Raw genomic sequence first — 21,518 nt, 5'->3', positions numbered from 1 at the left:
GTTTGATTTTAAATCCACCTGTTCCCAAACTTTCATCAGAAACTTGGTACCCATTAATACTTCTTAAAGTGGCATATTAGAGCTTGTTTTTGGCTATAAATCATTTCTTATTGCCTGGGATAGTCTGGAGAAGATATTGCTGTGACTATCAAAGTGATTTTCTTGTTTTGAATTAGGTTACAGATTATGCCATTGCCAGGCGCATAGTAGATTTGCATTCAAGAATTGAGGAATCAATTGATCGTGTCTATTCCCTCGATGATATCAGAAGATATCTTCTCTTTGCAAGACAGTTTAAACCCAAGGTAACCTACCCTTTTGTACTGGGATAAGGTATAATGGGTATATTAAAGTGGAATTTAAGTAAGTGTTATATGGAAATTAACTGAACCTGTCATCTACCTTAGTTCCTAAATTTTACAACTTTTTTTTTTTTTTTTTTTTCTGGAACAGCAATTTGTTTTTTCAGAGAGGGCTGAGAAAGGGAACTTTAAAAAAATTCTGAATAATTCCATTATTTGTTTGGTGGTAATAAAAAGATTTGTATGGGAGAAGAGTTTTGGATAACTGGATAATCTAGAACATTCTTTTATTTCAAACATTACTAAGAACGTTAAAATTGTTTATGTGCCTAAATCAATAGTTGAATCTTTCTTTGAAGGAAACATTGGATTCATCTAGGCCATTATGATAAATATAAATTACTGTTTTACAGTGATTGATGGATTGTATTGGACTGACTCTGTTCTGGACCCAGGATTCTTACCTGGACATAAACCCCCAAATGCTTGGCATTTTCCCAAAATAGGGTATGAAAAGGAAAAAAAATACTCATTCTGGTTGAGATTTTCGCACTGTTGGCTAACTTGACTTCTGGAAGGTGTTACTAGGTATTGATCATTTATCATCTTCACTTGATTATTCATGAGATTGCGGTTGGCTCTCACTGTCCCAAAGAAATTTAATCATTTAAAACTAAGGATTATGGGTGATTCTTGTGTAAAAAAGAGCATCTGTTCTCCATTACTGCATACTGATATACTGATCCCTCTGTAACCTTGGCATGCTTCCTTAACATGCTGAATTCCTTGCTCTGAAAAGCTGAGGATCCTTTAAAGTTTATTGAAACAGCTTTTTTTTCCCCCGCAAAGAGTGTGAGTTAATTAATTGAGCCTCAAATACTGAGCATTAATTTATTTAATGAGCACTGACATCCTGAGGTGTAAAAGACATTACATCTTGTTCCATTGCTTCAGCTTATTAAGCAGCTTTTAGAAATGGTCATTTGCTTAAATACTAAGCCTTTTTTCAGGTTCATAAAATTAGTAACATGGAATTCACAAGCCTCCTTAATGTTAGTTTCTTTTGAAAGACATTACAATAGTAATTTATTGTCACTGGCTTCTCAAAGTTTCAACCCTCTCAGGTTCCCTAAATGTTTCCACCTGGAAGGCTCTTAAACTTACGTTTACCGTAGCTCTCATCAAATAGAAATGTTTCTCTAACTTGAGTGATGATCTGAAACAGATTTCCAAAGAGTCAGAGGACTTCATTGTGGAACAATATAAACATCTCCGCCAGAGAGATGGTTCTGGAGTGACCAAGTCTTCGTGGAGGATTACAGTGCGACAGCTTGAGAGCATGATTCGTCTCTCTGAAGCTATGGCTCGGATGCACTGCTGTGATGAGGTATCAGAGTCACTTTGATATGATGAGAGCAGAGATAAACAGATTTGTTTTTAATCTTTGGTATGGGACATACTAGAATTCACTGCAAATACATTTTTATGTAACTGTTGAGTGCTCATATGACCATGGAATTCTTCCCTTTAAAAAGCTTGTTAAGCATTTGAGTGTAGTTGTTAGACGGAGACGATCACGTCATAGGTTATAGAGTGCATAAAGACGTAAGTTACCATTTAATACCTTTCATTCAGGAAAAATGTACTTAGACCCCACAATGTACTAGTAGGCCTCTGCGCTGGCAATACAGATAAGATAATGTAGCCCCTGGCCTCAAAGGAACTCTCCTCCTTAGGTTGCATTTGTATAATGTTTGATTTTTAGATTGTTCTTTGAGCCCTGCATTCCACGAGGATAGGTCAGTGGGTATTAACGAGGTAAAAGGGGAGTAGTACGAAAGGGCATTCAAGCGTCCCATCTTTGCTTCAACCAAAGCAGCCCTGCTTTTTCCTAGTTTTATTAATAGGTTTGACGTGAGGTCTTCTTTGAAAAGGGGGTTTGGCTTTTTTTTACAGTGTGACTGAGGTATAATTTATAAAAAGGGAAATGTATGGCATGGTGAGTTTTTTCATACATCCTTGTGAATACCCAGCTTAAGATCCAAAACATTTCCACAATTTCAGAAAGTTCCAAACCCCTGCCTCTTTTCAGTCTTAGCCCTCTTCCCCTGAAGTAACCACTGTTCTGACTTCAATCACTACTTTTATCCCACAGGTTAATTTTTTGGCTTTTTTCCACTAAATTTTCAAATTCTTTGATAATGGTACTTTACTATTGACGAAGTACTTTCACACTAAGTTATTTAATATTCTTTGATTCACCTAATATTTAGGGAACGCCTGTAGGGGACAAAAAATGAATGAGAGCCCCTGCCTTCTATTGCTGCTAATCTGGTGGGAACGAGACATGTATTTAATTAAGCATGTAAAAAATGAGAGAGAGTGGGTGATGAAATAATCTATATACTAAATCCCCATGACACACAGTTTACCTATGTAACAAACCTGCATGTGTACCCCCGAACCTAAAATATAAGTTGGAAAGAAAAAAAAAACGAGAGGGAGAATAGAGCATCACAAGCAGAGTGCTGAGATGAATTACTTTATTACCAAAGAAAGAGGAGGACTCAGGGAGGTGCCGACGTTTAAACCCAATCACTGAAGGGTGTGCGGAATTTGGATAGGCAAGATACTCTGGGACAAGGTCATTCTAAAACCATGCTAACATTTGTACTTTTTTTTTCATTGTGATACTTCCTGAAATGAGTTGCATAAAACTGGTATGTGTCTTAGGGCAGTCTCTAATTGATTTTTATTTTGTTCTATTTTTAAAAATTAGTCTTCAAATAGATAGCAAATTCACATGATATTAAAATATATGCACATAAATTATATACACAAATATATTTCCTGAATGAAATTTAGTATCTTTGCTATATTTAAGAGCTATTTCTGTCTCATATGTTCATAATCTTCATCCATTAAAAAAACTTTTGTTAGGCCTTTCTCACTCTAAGATTATAAAAAATTCTCCCATTATTTACCTAGCTAGTTTTCTAGTTGTTCCAAAACCATTTATTGAATAATCCATCTTTTTGACACTGGTTTGGCATGCCTTAATTATATATTCTTGTGTGTGTTAGGATCTCCTTTTGGACTTTCCATTCTGTTTCATTGAGTCTTATCAGCTCCTCTTACATTGGTACCATGATGTTTTAATCTATGGGGCTTTGTAGTTTAAATGTAGGGCTAGTTCCAGCGCATTGTTCTCTATCAGCTGTTAGGAACTTAGAAATCAGCTTGCTCTGTTTTAAAGAAAAACCTGGTATTTTTTTATCAGTATAACATTCTATTTATATTAACTTGAAGAATTGAAAACATCTTTATGATTTTTCCTATTCAATAACGTAGCACTTAGAATAGGTTAGGTTGTACTACTATAAAATCTCAGCTGCATAAAACAATTTTTTTTTGCTTGTGCTACACATCCATTAGGTCATCAAGGGACTCACCTTGTCAAGTTACTCAGAGATTCAGGCTGATATAAAGGTTTGATCTTGACATACGCTTTCATGATGACAGAAAGCAGGGAAGAGAAGGTGGTGAGCCACATGCTTTCTCCCCCTTCTATCCAGAAATGACACATACTCACATTTCGTTCGCCGGAGAAATTAACATGGCCACCCCTAAGTTCAAGTGGATAGAGAAATGCCGGGTGCCCAGAATTAGAAGAGCAAACATTTGTGAACAGTTCTGAGTACCACAAATACCGTTATCTTTCCACTTAAGTCTTCTGTTTCACTCAGTAGTGCTTTAAACTTTTCTTCATATGTTTTTCAGTGTTTCTTGTTGAATTTCTTGATATTTTATCATGTTTGTTTGTACTGGGAGTAGCCTTTTTTTCCATTTCATTTTCTGGCTGGTTTCATTGCTGGTTGTTTTTTTGTTTTGTTTTGTTTTTGAGATGGAGTCTCACTCTGTCGCCTAGGCTGGAGTGCAGTGGCACAATCTCGGCTCAGTGCAACCTCTGCCTCCCAGGTTCAAGCGATTCTTCTGTCTCAGCCTCCCGAGTAGCTGGGATTACAGGCATGTGCCACCATGCCCAGCTAATTTTTTATATTTTTAGTAGAGATGGGGTTTCTCCATGTTGGTCAGGCTGGTCTCAAACTCCCAATCTCAGGTGATCCGCCTGCCTCTGCCTTCCAAAGTGCTGGGATTATAGACATGAGCCACCGTGCCCGGCCTAGTTCTTATGGGATGTATATGTCTTTGGATTCATATGATATGTATATATGTTTATATTTCTACAAGTACATACCTAGGAGTGGAATTGTTGGGTCATAGGTTAATGCATGTTTTTCTGCCAAACAGTTGTGTCAATTTCTGTTTTCACCACTGTGAATGAGAGTTGTTCTACCTTCTTGACAAACTTGATATTGTCAGTCATTTTAGCCATTCTGGTGAATTTATAGTGCTATTTCTGTGTGTGTAAGAGAGAGAATGAGAGGGTGTTTGTGAGAAAACCAAAGCAACACTGTGAGAGTGTGTGTGTTTGTGAGAAAACCAAAATACATACTACTGTGATTTCATTGGGAGAAAATCTGTTTGGTATATCAAAAAAAAGTAGCTTAATTACTTCATCATTATTGGTTTAGGTCCAACCTAAACATGTGAAGGAAGCTTTCCGGTTACTGAATAAATCAATCATCCGTGTGGAAACACCTGATGTCAATCTAGATCAAGAGGAAGAGATCCAGATGGAGGTAGATGAGGGTGCTGGTGGCATCAATGGTGAGATACTTGTTCATGTGACTGTTTTGGAGTTAGGGACCAAAACATTTTCTGAGATGTCATGTGGTAGAAGTACACTTGCTGTTGGCTAATAAAGTCTATGGTAGCAAAAAGGAAAAAGCAGATACTGAATTCTATTCACTGTTTACAAGTTAAAATGAAATTAAATAGTTGATATAAAATATATATACTTGGCTGGGCACGGTGGCTCTCGCCTATAATCCCAGCACTTTGGGAGGCTGAGACGGGTGGATCACAAGGTCAGGAGTTTGAGACCACCCTGGCCAATATGGTGAAACCCCTTCTCTACTAAAAATGCAAAAATTAGCCAGGCGTGGTGGCGGCTGCCTGTAGCCCCAGCTACCTGGGAGGCTGAGGCAGGAGAATCACTTGAACCCGGGAGGCGGAGGTTGCAGTGAGCTGAGATTGTGCCACTGCACTCCAGCCTGGGTGACAGAGCGAGACTCTGTCTCAGAAAATACATAGATATTTGAAAGACTAAAAGAAAAGGCACTAAAATGGTGATAATAGACATAAATCCCCTGGGTTTTACCCTTATTTGTATTGTTGTTTTGCTTCTGAATTGAAAACATTTTTTCAAGCACATTAGAACAGAAAAATACTAGAAATTTTATTTATTTTGAGATGGGGTCTCATTTTGTCACCCAGGCTTGAATGCCTTGGTACACTCATGGCACTGCAGCCTTAACTTCCTGGGCTCAAGCAGTCCTTCTCCCTCAGCCTTTCTAATAGCTGGGACATATGCCCACGCCACCACTCATGGCTAATTTTTTGAGAATTTTTTCTAGAGACAGGATCTCGCCATATTGCCCAGACTGGTAGAATTTTTTATTTTGTATATAATACTGCAAGTGGACTTTCAGATTGTGAAATCTTTATATCTCTGATCCCTCACGTTCCTCCCAAGTTAGTTTTTGTCTTTACTAGTAGAGTTTATACATTTGCTTCTAATTTATTTGAAAATTATTATATACTATGTATAACTGTATGCTTGGTTTTTTTTTTGTTTGTTTTTTGTTCTTTTTTTTAATTTTTGAGACGGAGTTTTGCTTTTGTTGCCCAGGCTGGAGTACAATGGTGCAATCTCATCTCACTGCAACCTTTGCCTCCCGGGTTCAAGCAATTCTCCTGCCTCAGGCTTCCGAGTAGCTGGGATTACAGGCACCCACCACCACACCCAGCTAATTTTTGTATTTTTAGTATAGACAGGATTTCACCATGTTGGCCAGGCTGGTCTCAAACTCCTGACCTCAGGTGATGTGCCCCCCTTGGCCTCGCAAAGTGCTGGGATTACAGGCGTGAGCCACTGCACCTAGCCGGTTTATTTTGTTTTTCATTTTTATTTTTTGGCAGAGGAGATCATGTGGGAATGTATGCTTGTTTTAAAATTAGTATTAAGGCTGGATGTGGTGGCCCACACCTGTAATCCCAGCACTTGGGAGGCCAAGACAGGAGGATCAGTTGAGTCCAGTAGTTCGAGACCAGCCTGGGCAGCATAGCAAGACCCTGTCTCTAAAACAAATAATAATAATAATTTTTAAAAGTGAAAAAAATCAGTATTAAATATAAGTAGTGTATTTGTAAACGCTTAACAAGGGGATGTTAAGGGCACAAAAATAAGATTCAGGTGGTCAATTTTTCACTTAGGTCATGCTGACAGCCCTGCTCCTGTGAACGGGATCAATGGCTACAGTGAAGACATAAATCAAGAGTCTGCTCCCAAAGCCTCCTTAAGGCTGGGCTTCTCTGAGTACTGCCGAATCTCTAACCTTATTGTGCTTCACCTCAGAAAGGTGGAAGAAGGTGAGGCTTACCTGGTACTGTTTACATGCTCGGTCACTTCTGTAAGCTCTGTTCACATAGGCCACTTGTGATTGCCAAACTTCGTGTTGTTCTGTCGGAAGAGAGGATAAGTTGTTAGATAAACTCACTTTAGCAAAGTAAATTTGTGGAGTATCAGCATACCTGCCAGCCTGAACATTTGTTCACAAGCTTATTGTCAGGCAAAGCTTTGTAGGTCCTTCTTTTTAACATTCTGGGCCTATTTTAATAATTTTGGGACCTGATAACATATGAAGCAGCACATATAAATGTTTTTACAAATGCAAAATTACTATTCCCTTACAATGGTCCTGTTTAAAACAGCTGGACCCCTAGGGTATATTTTAACAGTAATTAATTGAGCCTAGAAATCTATACTATGAAAAGGCCATTGCAGACTAGAAATGGAGTAAAATCCTCATCTAGTTATTGGTAAAGTGTGGCGTCTGGACACTAGTACGCTTCCTACCCTTAACTGCTTTACCATGCTATTCAAAGTTTTATCACCCTATAGTTAACTACAAAACAGAAGGAAAAATGATGAATTCGAGATGTTGAACCTAAACTTCTACTTGATAGTTAAGCATCAGATAATTCTTAATTAAAAGCCCCAAGGATGGCTTGTGCTGGCTTTCTGGAATATTTTGTCATCACAGTATTTGCTCTGCTATGAAAGAAGAGAACAAGAGATTGTAGTTTCTGCCCTTGTTCCCCTGGGAACTTTAGACCAGTAGGAGAGAAGGCAACAAAGTGGCCACTAGGACGCCTCAGCTTTTGTCCTCATTCCCGTCTCACACAAAATGATTTGGGAACTCAAGGTGTTCTTGATTCATGTTATATGTCATTCTCTTTCTCCCTCATACAAGTAAGTTTTAAACATAGCAGAAGTTGAGTTTTATGATAGTTATGTTATCCAGGTCCAAACATTTCCTATGTGTTGAGGGTTCTACCAGGACTTTCTAAAAGTCTGGTAGACCTGGGACTTGTTAAAAGCTGCAGGCAGTTCACTTAGTAAGATGAACCTTGCTAAAATAAACAGGTAATTTTTTATTTTGAGTGAATACTCATGAATTTTACTTCTTAGTAAACTCCAGTTCCATAAAGCCTTCCCCTTTCTACAGAGGAAAAGTTGCTATATTTCAGAATTTTTGCTTGCTGTTGCTTCATTCCTAATTTATGCTTTTAGTTTCGTTGGCAAACATTCTCAGAGGTGGTGAAGCATAAGAAGATGAAGAAAAGACCTTCATACTTTGAAATCTTAATAGCTTTAAGAAACGTATTTCTTATAATCTATTTTATTAGGTTTCTCTCCTTATGGATAAAATAAGGCATGCTTTAATACAAGTGATATGACTTGTTATTTCAGGCTTATGCTAGAACATTGCGGACCTTATGTCACCAGATGTACTTTCGGACGGCTTGACATTTATCTAATCTGTACATTATCTCGTTGTATATGTGGCAGAGATTTAACCAAGGACTGACAGTACGAGTTGCTAGGATAATTTGAATGTGTTTTTTTGTTGCAGAAGAGGACGAGTCAGCATTAAAGAGGAGCGAGCTTGTTAACTGGTACTTGAAGGAAATCGAATCAGAGATAGACTCTGAAGAAGAACTTATAAATAAAAAAAGAATCATAGAGAAAGTTATTCATCGACTCACACACTATGTAGGTGCAGAAGTACGCGTGCTCTGGTATCAGGGAGGGAGGGAGTTCATGCCCTGTATCTGCAGGTTCACTAGTGAAATTTTTTTTGACCTTTGTTTGTTTTGAATCATTGGAGTGTAGTCAGAAGTATGAGTTGTAAAATAAGAGAGAATTAACAGCAGGTAAATGACTTATTTCCTCTGCTGAAACAAGCAGAATTTAGGTTAAATCTCAGAAGGTGGGATTGAGGTCTTACTAGTTAGGTATTTTAAGCTTCTGTTTCCCATCCTCATATTCGCCCTTGGTCGTACTGGTGTCACCTACTTTCTGTGTTTCATTTTCCTCACATCCTTAGTTCCCACCTTACCCAACCCAATAGTCAATCTTCCATCTTACTTGCTTGGCGAAACCCCAAACTTGGTTAAATATAACTTTTTTTTTTTTTTTGTATCGTTATCTAAGCAGCTGAAAGTATCTGGAGAAAAGCATACAATTATGAGCCCAGTCTTATTTAAATCGATGACGAGAAATCTCAAGTGGACAGTTCTTACTGTCTCATCAACCTCATGACAGCACTGCCCAGTGCAATTCCTTTTCCCGGGTCAGTTCTTTGCCTCACTCTCTCACAGGCCCATCACATACCTTCTCTCCACTCCTGTCAGCTGGCCATTCTCAGTACTCAGCCTGTCCACAGCTTTGTCACAGTTGATCACTCCTACAAATACTGTCTTCCTCACTTGGTTCTGAGTCACTGTATCCTCCTGGGGCTTCTTTCTCACTGGTTATTCCCTCTTAGTCTCTTTCCCTGAATGGTTTTTTTTTTTTTTTTTGAGACAGAGTTTCGCTCTTGTTGCCCATGCGGGAGTGCAGTGGCACAGCTCACTGCAGCTTCCACCTCCTGGGTTCAAGCGATTCTCCTGTCTCAGCCTCCCAAGTAGGATTACAGGCGCCGGCCACCACGCCCAGCTAATTTTTTAATTTTTTTTTTTTTAGTAGAGATGGGGTTTTGCCATGGTGGCCAGGCTGATCTAGAACTCCTAACCTCAGGCGATACGCCCACTTTGGCCTCCCAAACTGCTGGGATTACAGGCGTGAGCCACCGTGCCTGGTCTGAATCTTTCTCTTCTTACTTTACTCTCAGATAGTTTACATTCATTACCTAAGTGATCTCATTTGGTTTTATGAATTTATCCATCTACTGATGACTTCCACATTTATGTCACCAGCTCTCACCACTCCTGTAAACTCCAGATGTATAGAGCTGGTTGCCTACTGATGAGCGTTTGACAGGCATCTCGTGCTTAATGTGTTCAAAAACAGAGTTGTTCTTCCCTGTTTGCAGTTGAGTTCTTACTCAATTGCTATAGGCCAAATGCCTTGGAATTGTCTTTGACTCCTTGATTCCACTCTCCCCTCACAGCTCCTCTTCAGCAGCAAATCTTCTGACCCCCAGCTTCAGTGTGTGTATATTTTCTTTTCTCTTTTTACCACCTTCACCAGCCCACCCAAGCCACCAGGCATGGACTGTTGCAGAAGCCTCATAAAATTGTCCTTTTTTTGTATTGGCTTCTTGCTCAGCAGCCAGATAAGTCTTTTTAAAATATAAATCAGATTATTTTACTACCCTCCCTTCCAGTGCTTCTCTTACATTAGAAGGAAATTCAGCCTCCTTGTCATGGCCTGCAGAACTATTATACAGTGTAACCCCTGTCCCCTCATTCACCTAATTTCACAGTAGTCTTCCCCGTACCCATTTCACCCCAGTGACACTGGCCTTGTTCCCTAGGCACACCAAATATGAGGGCCTTTGCACTCACCCTTTGTCCGTTTCCCTAGATATCCTCCTCCTCTCCAATGTCTGCTCAAATGTTACCTCTTCAAAGAAACCTTTCTTGCTAGCCTGCCAAAATAGTAGCCTTCTGCTCTTGCTGTCACCCTGCCTTGTATTTCTTCATAATGTTTAACATGGCCCAGCAGTATATTCTTTATTTAAGTGGTTAGTTTGTCTCTTATGGAATATAAGCTCTGTGAGGGTAGAGACTTTGCCCCGGAGCTACAGTGGTACCTGGCACATAGTAGGATCAAATATATGTTGAATGGTTAAATTTTCCTATTATGTGGCAGAGATTTAACTGTCGTGCCAATTCACAGGGCTCACTATATAAATATTACAGAGGTCATGTATTGGGGTTATGTCTTCTCAAAAACCGTTTTCCTGTGAAGGTAGATCAGTGTGTGATTATTGAGGGGTAGGGAGGTGTAAGAACAGCTACTCAGATCAGGGTCCAGAGTTGCTTTTCTAGTGGTGGGACATGTCTGTGTGCTCCTTGGGATCAGTGTAAAGTAAAACGACCCAGGCAAGGAATCTGCTTCAGGACTTTGGAACACACTGTGAAGCTAACTGATCTAAACTTGAATTACCTATTTACTTATTTATTTATTTATTTATTTATTTATCTTTTGAGACAGAGTCTTGCTCTGTTGCCCAGACTGGAGTGCAGTAGCATGATCTCAGCTCGCCGCAACTTCCACCTTCTGGGTTTAAATGATTCTCTTATCTCAGCCTCCAGAGTAGCTGGGATTACGGGTGCCCGCCACCACACCCAGCTAATTTTTGTATTTTTAGTAGAGTTGGTGTTTCACCATGTTGGCCAGGCTGGTCTCAAACTCCTGACCTCAGGTGATCCACCCGCCTCAGCCTCCCAAAGTGCTCGGATTACAGGCATGAGCTACTGCGCTCAGCCTGGATTACCTTTTAAAATTTGGCTTACCACCTGAACTAATTTGCTACAGAAAACTAGAGAGCTTATACTGTGCTGATGAGATATGATGCTTCCCTATGAAGGTATGTTAACACATAGAGTGAGTGCTTGAAAGTGTCCAGTCTAACTTCAGGGGTAGATTTGAAAGGGCAATTTTTTAAAAAGTGTCCAGTCCCCCTTAGTGGCTTCAGTGTTTATACTGTGGAGCCTTGCCAAACTTCTTAGGATCAAATCACAGTTTCCTGAGTTCCTTTCTATGGGCTTGGCTAGGAGCTCTTCTCATTTGTGGACAGTTTTGACTAACCTGTAATTATATCGTGGGCTTAAAATCTGTCATCAAGATTTTAAGCCAGATGGCATGTTCTACCTTTTTTTTTATTAGCTCAGAGTGAAAAATTTTTCAGATGAATTTTCATAGATTCTTTTCCTAACTCTATGAAATGGTGGTATATGAAAAAGTTCAGCGGTCAGTAATTTAAAATTGCTGAATGATATTAAGTATGAAACAGACTTCCAATTAGTTAGAAGATTTTGCAGAGTTGTTTATCCTTAAAATTCAAGCATTACTTCCTTTTTTGAAGTTGTATTTACAAGCATTTGATGTAATATATTTAAGTATTTCTTAATTTTCCACAAGGGGTTTATGGTATGAAAAGGTCAGCATCCTACTAGGAACAGGGTTTAGCAGAGCACTGATAGTGATTTTTAAAGTGTGGTCCTTTTCCTAGGAGTTTCTAGTTGGGAAATGAAAGAAAATGTTGATAGCAAACACTCGGAAGAAGGGTCAAGTCTTGTATATCTGGACATTGGTATAATACTGCTTGAAACCTGAGGACAAATATTTGTGTTTCACAGGATCATGTTCTAATTGAGCTCACCCAGGCTGGATTGAAAGGCTCCACAGAGGGAAGTGAGAGCTATGAAGAAGATCCCTACTTGGTAGTTAACCCTAACTACTTGCTCGAAGATTGAGATAGTGAAAGTAACTGACCAGAGCTGAGGAACTGTGGCACAGCACGTCGTGGCCTGGAGCCTGGCTGGAGCTCTGCTAGGGACAGAAGTGTTTCTGGAAGTGATGCTTCCAAGATTTGTTTTCAGAAACAAGAATTGAGTTGATGGTCCTGTGTGTCACATTCATCATAGGTTTCATACCAACACAGGCTTCAGCACTTCCTTTGGTGTGTTTCCTGTCCTGAAGTTGGAACCAAATAATGTGTAGTCTCTATAACCAATACCTTTGTTTTCATGTGTAAGAAAAGGCCCATTACTTTTAAGGTATGTGCTGTGTTATTGAGCAAATAACTTTTTTTCAATTGCCAGCTACTGCTTTTATTCATCAAAATAAAATAACTTGTTCTGAAGTTGTCTATTGGATTTCTTTCTACTGTACCCTAATTATTGCTTCCATCTACTTTTGAATGTGAGACTTTCCCTTTTTGCTTAACCTGGAGTGAAGGGGTAGAACTGTGGTATTATGGATTAGGTTTCTATGAGAAGGAGTCATTAGAGAATTCATATGAAAGCTAGAGGCCTTGGAGATGACTTTCCAAGGTTAATTCCAGTTTTTTTTTTTAAGTTTATAAAAGTTTATTATACTTTTTAAAAATTACTCTTTAATAATTTATTTTACTTCTGTGTCCTAAGGGTAATTTCTCAGGATTGTTTTCAAATTGCTTTTTTAGGGGAAATAGGTCATTTGCTATATTACAAGCTATCCCCAAATTTTATGGTCTTCCAGGAAAAGTTATTACTGTTTATGATACTAACAGTTCCTGAGACTTAGCTATGATCAGTATGTTCATGAGGTGGAGCAGTTCCTGTGTTGCAGCTTTTAACAACAGATGGCATTCATTAAATCACAAAGTATGTTAAAGGTCACAAAAGCAAAATAACTGTCTGAGGCTAAGGCCCACATGGGATAGTCTAATACCCATAAGTACTCAACTTGCCTTGATGTGTGAGCTTTCCAGTGCAATGTGAATTTGAGCAGCCACAAATCTATTAGTAGAAAGCAAGACAGATTAATATAGGTTAAAACAATGATTTAAATATGTTTCTCCCAATAATTATCTCTTTCCCTGGAATCAACTTATATGAAACCTTGTCCAAATGTACTCCACAAGTATGTACAATTAAGTATTTTAAAAATAAATGACAAACATTAAAAACAAGAATGAATACTCAAGTAGATTTGTCATGGGATTTTTATAAGAAGACTGGTATCAGGTAATGTATCTTTAAAGACTAGGCTGCTCTGCCGACATAGTAACCATTTTTTATTCCTTTACTTTCCTAATAGGCTTGCTTTCACTTAAGAAAAAAAAAGGCTAGGCACGGTGGCTCACGCCTGTAATCCCAGCACTTTGGGAGGCCAAGGTGAGTAGATCACCTGAGGTCAGGAGTTCGAGACAAGCCTGGCCAACGTGGAGAAAACCTGTCTCTACTAAAAATACAAAAATTAGCCAGGCATGGTGGTGGGCACCTGTAATCCCAGCTACTCAGGAGGTTGAGGCAGGAGAATTGCTTGAACCCAAGAGGTGGAAGTTGCAGTGAGCTGAGATCATGCCACTGCCCTCCAGCTTGGGCAGCAACAACAACAACAAAAAAAGATTCCCAGGCTTCACCCTCTACAGTCTATGGAAAGTCATGGGAATCTATTAAAAAAAATAAAAGACACTATAAACCAAATTAAAAGATGGGAAAATTTTTCTATCACATTTTAATATGTGATATCCAAACTCCCATTAAGAATTTTTATATCAGTAATAAGATAAAACTCAGAGGAAAAATGCCCAATTAACAAGAAGAGCTTCACCTCTTAATCAGAAAAAGAAAAGCACATAATATTTACGTCAAAGTATCAAAAATGTAAAAGTTTTATAATAAGCATTAGCAAGGCAGACAGATACAGGCACACATCTAACTATATGTAGGATTTAACTTGGAAGACAATTTGCATTTCAATCAATCAAAAAACCATTTTTTTTTTTTTGAGACATGATCTCCCTGTGTTGCCCAGACTGGCCTCAAGCTCCTGGGCTCAAGCAGTCCTACAGTCTCAGCCTCCAAAAGTACTGGCAAAATAGGCGTGATTGACCATGCCCAGCCTGTATATAAGGATATTCATTTGCAGCATTGTTTGCAACACAAAAATGTAAAACCAACCGAAGTGTTTAATATGCAAGATGTTAATTTATGGTACATTCTTGCTGTGGAAAGCTATGCATCTGTTAGAGGTGGGTCTATATGTTCTGATACAGGCAGAACTCTTAAGAGCTATTAAGTGAAGAAAAAGCTGAAAATACATATGGCATAATTCCATATATGTTAAATTGTTCTATATTTTAAATGTTATACACGTTTCCATTTGTATTTATGTAATAATAATGATCCCTGAGCTGTACTGTTCTATACATGCTACAAGAAAGACCCATTTAATCCCCACAGCCTATGATGAATTATCCACATTCTACAGGTGACAAAATAGAGGCACAAAGTTAAGTAATTTTCGTCAGGTGAGATTTAAACCCAGGCATTCTGACTCCTGTATAACCATTAAGATATGCAGAGAAAGAAAACTGGAAAGATACATATTGCTGAAGATACTTATAGGAAGAGGAGGGGGGAGGGTGAAGGAATTTGCAAGTTTTTCATAGATGTTTCCATATTGTTTGAATCTCTTACAAAATATGTTCAGCATATTTTTAAAGAAAATTTGGGGCAAAATACTTATTTTTGTATTATGTAAACAAATTTTAAAATAATGTGTGTCTGGGTGCGCTGGCTCACACCTGTAATCCCAACACTTTGGGAGGCTGAGGCAAGAGGATTGCTTGAGCCCAGGAGTTCAAGACCAGCCTGGGTGACATGGCAAAACTCCATCTCTACTAAAAATACAAAAAATTAGCCAGTCATGGTGGCGCACACCTATGGTCCCACCTACCAAGGATGCTGAGATGGGAGGATCACTTGAGCCCAGGAAGTCAAGGCTGCAGGGAGCTGTGATCGCACCACTGCACTCCCACCTGGTCAACAGAGTGAGACCCTGTCACCAAAAAAAAAAAAAAAAAAAAATTGATAATTGTTTTCTTCAGACATTTTCCGGGTTCCTCTGCTTAAATTGTATAGGAAGTCTGAGGTTTTTGTGTTGGTCTTTACCTTTTTTTTTTTTTTTTTTTTAAGATGGAGTCTCATTCTGTCGCCCAGGCTGGAGTGCAGTGGCATGATCTTGGCTCCTGCAACCTCCGCCTCCTGGGTTCAAGTGATTCTCCTGCCTCAGCCTCCTGAGTAGCCGGGACTACAGGCGCATGCCATGATGCCTGGCTAATTTTTTGTATTTTTAGTAGAGATGGGGTTTCACCATGTTAGCCAGGACGATCTCGATCTCCTGACCTCGTGATCCGCCCGCCTCGGCCTCCCAAAGTGCTGGAATTACAGGTGTGAGCCACCACGCCCGGCCCTGATCTTTACATTTTTAAATATTGCATTAGTGAACCGTGTACTGATTTTGTGATCATAGATAACCCGGTTAAATATTAAGTCTTAATTATCACTTAGTATTTTACAACCTCAGTTGTAGTTATAAAGTAAGGGTTCCACATACCTCCTAACAGTTCTAGAAAATGGAGCTGTCTTGGCATGTAGTCTTTATTGCCCTGCTAAGTTTTTCATGCTGGGGGTCAGACTGGGAGTCTGATAGAAATTTCATTTCCACCGCTGGTCCTCTAACCAATGACTTGCTGCACAACCTGAGTGGTCTCCTGGGAGACCAGAGTTCTAACTTTGTAGCAGGGGACAAAGACATGTATGTTTGTCACCAGCCACTGCCCACTTTCCTGCCAGAATACTTCAGCAGTCTCCATGCCAGTCAGATCACCCATTATAAGGTATTTCTGTCATGGGCACAGCTCCTCCCAGCAGGAAGCACCCAGAATCCAGACGAGAAAACAGTGCAGTGCTACCGGCGACTCCTCGAGGCCCTCAAGACTGCACGGCTTCAGCCCATGGTCATCCTGCACCACCAGACCCTCCCTGCCAGCACCCTCCAGAGAACCGAAGCCTTCGCTGACCTCTTCGCCGACTATGCCACATTCGCCTTCCACTCCTTCGGGGACCTAGTTGGGATCTGGTTCACCTTCAGTGACTTGGAGGAAGTGATCAAGGAGCTTCCCCACCAGGAATCAAGAGCATCACAACTCCAGACCCTCAGTGATGCCCACAGAAAAGCCTATGAGATTTACCACGAAAACTATGCTTCTCAGGGTGAGTACACATTGACCTGATGGTGACCCCTCGGCAACCTTCATCACACACCTTCCCCATCCTCCTTAGAGCAGATTCGACATTTCTCCCAACTCACCTTCAGCAGTCCTCTTATGTCTGTGCATAGGGAGAAATTAATATTGTATTGATTTCCCACTGGCGATAGGAAGGGGTAGCTAACATAGCAAAACGCTCAGCATTTCCTTTGAAAAATATCTTTGAGGCCAGGTGCAGTGGCTCACGCCTGTAATCCTAGCACTTTGGGAGGCCGAGGTGGGCAGATCACTTGAAGTCAGGAGTTCGAGACCAGCCTGGCCAATATGGCAAAACCCCGTCTCTACTAAAAATACAAAAATTAGCCAGGGATGGTAGCAGGCGCCTGTGATCCCAGCTACTCAGGAGGCTTAGGCAGGAGAATGGCTTGAACCCAGGAGGCAGATGTTGCAGTGAGCCGAAATCATGCCACTGTACTACAGCCTGTGCGACAGAGCAAGACAATCTCAAAAAAAAAAAAAAAAATATATATATATATATATATATATATATATATATATTTATATACACACATGTATCTTTGAAATACCCCTTGCCCAGTCTTGAGTTGTGCAAGCACTGATTGTCTTTCTGTCTTCCTTTCCGTCTATGTCCTGCTACCCTGACTTGGAGGCAAAGTTTCATGGTTTCCTGTCCTTCCCCCTCGGCTCCCCTATACTTACATGTCTTAGTTGGAGCTTACATTGCAGCTTGGGAGACAGACAAATACAAGATGAAACAATTATATACCACAGGATGAGGAGAGCACAACTGTAACTGTTCACATTCCTGCCTCCTGGGGGACTTGAAGTTCTGATCTGTAGGCCTAGGCTGAACCAGGACATTTGTGATTATAATCAATTCCCTAAGTGTATGTTAGGTACACCAATTTTGAGAATCAATTTTGGATTATATATGCTTTCTTGTTTTTATTATATACCATATACATACATATTTGTATATATAGTACCTGATATGTATATATATATACTTCTATGTTCTACTTTTTCATTTTAACATAGTTTATGACTATATTCTCATTTTATTAAAAACTTGAGCCAGGCGTGGTGGCCCATGCCTATAATCCCAGCACGTTAGGAGGCCAAGGCAGGGGGATTGCTTGAGGCCAGGAGTTGGAGACCAGCCTGGGCAACATAGAGAGCCACTATCTCTAAAATAATATAATAATTTACTCCAGTGCTGGAATAGTATTGCTTAAAACAAAAGAAAAACTTGAAAGCATAACTTTCAATGGTCTTTTAGGTTCCCATTGTATAAATGAAGCATAAAGTTTAAGGTATTTTCCTTATTTTTGTATGTTTATTCTAATTTTCACTAGTAACAAGTTATGTTGCAATGACATTCCTATCTATAAATTATTTCCCACCTTCTGATAAATTCTTTCTGACAGAGTTTTAGAATTGAAACTACTAGGTGAAAAGATCTGCATTCTTTAAGATTTTAAAGCATGATACTAAATTATTTTCCAGAAAAGTTGTAATCATTTATACGAACAGTTATAAAATTACTCTCTGACCCCATTCTGTCAGTTTCAAATGCTATATTTTATTACTAATTTGACAGCTGAAAACAGCTTATTTTCATCTCTTGTTAATTTGCATGTATTTGATTATAGAGACGTTAAACATTTTTTTCTTCTTTTTTTTTTTTTTTTTTGAGTTGGAGTCTCACTCTTTCGTCCAGGCTGGAGTGCAGTGGTGTGATCTCGGCTCACTGCAACCTCTGCCTCCCGAGTTCAAGCATTTCTCCTGCCTCAGCCTTCCCAGTAGCTGGGATTACAGGCACGCACCACCACATCTGGCTAATTTTTGTATTTTTAGTAGAGACGGGGTTTCACCGTGTTGGCCAGGCTGGACTCAAACTTCTGATCTCAGGTGATCCGCCAGCCTCGGACTCCCAAAATGCTGGGATTACAGGCGTGAGCCACCACGCCTGGCCTTAAACAAAAAAATAAAATAAGGCCAGGCGTGGTGGCTCACGCTTGTAATCCCAGCACTTTGGGAGGCTGAGGCAGGCGGGTCACAAGGTCAGAAGATCGAGACCATCCTGGCTAACACGGTGAAACCCCATCTCTACTAAAAATACAAAAAATCAGCGAGGCGTGGTAGCACGTGTCTGTAGTCCCAGCTACTCAGGAGGCTGAGGCAGGAGAATCGCTTGAACCTGGGAGGTGGAGGTTGCAGTGAGCCGAGACTGCGCCATTGCACTCCAGCCTGGGCGACAGAGCGAGACTCTATCTCAAAAATAAATAAATAAATGAAAAATAAACTAGGACATCATAGCCGCCTTATTCACAATAGCCAAAAGGTGGAAGCAACCCAGATATCCACTGATGGATGAATGGATAAACGAGACGTGGCATAGACATAAAATGGAATATTACTCCACATTTATTAAAAAGGGAAGAAGTCATCACATGCTACAACATGGATGAACCTTGAGGACATTATGCTATGTGAAATAAGCCAGACACAAAAAGACAAACGCTGTATGATTCCAAGTATAGGCGGAAACTAGAGCAGTCGAATTCATGGAGAGAGGAAGGAGAATGGCAGAGGCCAGGGGCTGGGGTAGGGGAGAAATGGAGAGCTCTTTAATGGGAGTAGCGTTTCTGTTCAGAAAAATGAAAAAGTTCTGGAGATTGGTTGCACAACAATGTGAATATACTTAATAATACTGAACTGTGCACTTAAAAATAGTTAAGATGGCCGGGCGCGGTGGCTCACGCCTGTAATCCCAGCACTTTGGGAGGCCAAGGCGGGCAGATCACGAGGTCAGGAGATCGAGACCATCCTGGCTAACCCGGTGAAACTCCGTCTCTACCAAAAATGCAAAAAATTAGCTGGGCGTGGTGGCGGGCCCCTGTAGTCCCAGCTACTTGGGAGGCTGAGGCAGGAGAATGGCGTGAACCTGGGAGGCAGAGCTTGCAGTGAGCCGAGATTGCGCCACTGTTCTCCAGCCTGGGCGACAGAGCGAGACTCTGTCTCAAAAATAAAAAAAAATTAAAAAATTAAAAAAAAATAGTTAAGATGGTACTTTTTCTGTTATGTGTATTTTACCACGATTTTTTTTTTAAAGACAGGGTAAGGGAAGAAAGTGTGAGAGTGGCTGGGGGTATTTTAGACAGAGTTGCCAGGAAGGCTGTTCCTGGGCCACCATTTGAGCAGTCAGGAATGCAGGGAGACAGCAGGCTCCAGAAAGAGGAAAGGGGCCCAGTCTGAGGGAGAGCGGAGCTCTGGACATGGAGACGGTTTCCTGAACCTAGGAGCGCCATGAAGAAGAACCACTGTGCTCATTCCAGTGCCTGTCTTGGGGCGAGTCAGCAAATAAACACAGAGACGTGTGTTGGCTCCAATCCTACTGAAGAAGCTCTGAGTAAAATAAACTCTGAAAGAATGAGACCAGGCGCAGTGGCTCACATCTGTAACCCCAGCGCTTTGGGAGGCTGAGGTGGGCAGCTTGTTTGAGCTCAGGAGTTCGAGATCAGCCTGGCCAACATGGCGAAAATCCATCTCCACCAAAAAAAAAAAAAATCACAAAAATTAGCCAGGGGTGGTGGTGTGCATGTGTAATCCCAGCTACAAGGGAGGATGAGGTGAGAGAATCGCTGGAACCCGGGCAGCAGAAGCTGCAGCGAGCCAAGATCACACCACTGCACTCCAGCCTAGGTGACAGAGCCAGACCCTGAGAAAAAAAAAAAAAAGGAAAGAAAGAAAAAGAAAGAGAGAGAGAGAAAGGAAAAAAAGAAAGAAAGAAAGAAAAAGAAAGAAAGAAAAGAAAAAGAAAGAGAAAGAAAGGGGAAAGAAAAAAGAAAGAAAGGGGAAAGAAAAAAGAAAAAATGAAAGACTACAGAAGAAGCAGGATTGAAAAATAATAATAAAAAGAAAGAAGGAAAGACAATATAATCTCAAATAAAGAAAAATCTGATTTTGAGGGTGGATGCCACAAAATTCTTTAAATTATAAAACTATATGTACATGTTTATTTAAATGTTCTCCATATTTTATTTTTACTTTCCATCAGGTGACTAAAGACTCTCTTTTTAAACTCATATCTTCCTTCTTTTCTTCTGCTTATTTTCTACCCTTCATTTTGTGTTTCCCCAAATATCTGTCCCCAATATCATGCAAGACACAGAATAAGTTCTCTTTTTCAAAGTCTCCTTACTGTTTTAAAAAGTGGTTTTTCTTCCCTCTCTCTCCCTCATTCTCACTTCCCTTCTAAGTCCAATCCTATAGATGTATTGCTCTTTTAAAAATGTATTATTTAATATACATCAAAAATGTTATATAACATAACTCGGTTAAAAGTAAAAAAAAAAAAAACTATAAGAAATGCCAATGAACCAACTACTTAATCCAACAATTAAAATAGAACAGAATACCGCTTCACACCTACGAGGAGGGCTATAATTAAAAAGACAGACAATAACAGTGCTGGTGACACTGTGGAGTGAATGGAACCTGTGTACACTGCTGGGGCCATGAACAACGGTGCACCCACTTTGGAAAACAGCCCAGTGTTTCCTCAAACTTTAGAGTTAACATATGGCTTAACAATTCCTCTTCTAGGTATAGATCGAAGTGAAATGAACAAATGTCCAAACAAAAATGTGTACGCCAACATTCATAGCAGTGTTATTCATAAAAACCAAAAGTGGAAACACCTAATGACCATCAGCTGATGCATAAATAAAATGTGATATTAATATATCCATACAATCGAATATTATTTAGCAATAAAAAGAAGTTATTTTATTTATTTATTTAATTTATTTATTTTTTAGACAGAGTCTCGCTCTGTCATCCAAGTTGCAGTGCAGAGGCACGATCATGGCTCACTGCAACCTCCACTTCCCGAGTTCAATTAATTCTCCTGCCTCAGCCTCCCAAGTAGCTGGCACCACAGGCATGCGCT

The 21,518-nt window shown here is 39.9% G+C and overlaps 2 protein-coding genes across 2 annotated transcripts in view; both read left to right on the top strand.

Annotated features, from left to right (window-relative positions):
* MCM6 (minichromosome maintenance complex component 6) overlaps positions 1-12,646 on the top strand; it is a 36,516-nt gene extending 23,870 nt beyond the window's left edge. The window contains exons 12-17 of the mRNA XM_004032595.4: positions 177-305; positions 1,528-1,689; positions 4,898-5,033; positions 6,702-6,857; positions 8,405-8,544; positions 12,141-12,646. Of these exons, the coding sequence (XP_004032643.1) occupies positions 177-305; positions 1,528-1,689; positions 4,898-5,033; positions 6,702-6,857; positions 8,405-8,544; positions 12,141-12,257 (840 nt within the window). The 3' untranslated portion in view covers positions 12,258-12,646. The remainder of the gene's footprint in view (positions 1-176; positions 306-1,527; positions 1,690-4,897; positions 5,034-6,701; positions 6,858-8,404; positions 8,545-12,140) is intronic.
* Positions 12,647-15,893: 3,247 nt separating this feature from the next.
* Positions 15,894-21,518, top strand: part of LCT (lactase) — a 53,801-nt gene continuing 48,176 nt past the window's right edge. Inside the window, exon 1 of the mRNA XM_019022146.4 lies at positions 15,894-16,547. Within this exon, the coding sequence (XP_018877691.2) occupies positions 15,908-16,547 (640 nt within the window). The 5' untranslated portion in view covers positions 15,894-15,907. The remainder of the gene's footprint in view (positions 16,548-21,518) is intronic.

Source organism: Gorilla gorilla, chromosome 11 (assembly GCF_029281585.2).
Source record: "Gorilla gorilla gorilla isolate KB3781 chromosome 11, NHGRI_mGorGor1-v2.1_pri, whole genome shotgun sequence".
NCBI lineage: Eukaryota > Metazoa > Chordata > Mammalia > Primates > Hominidae > Gorilla > Gorilla gorilla.
The sequence above is the reverse complement of the archived record's forward strand: the minus strand, read 5'-3'. Positions and strand labels throughout refer to the sequence as shown.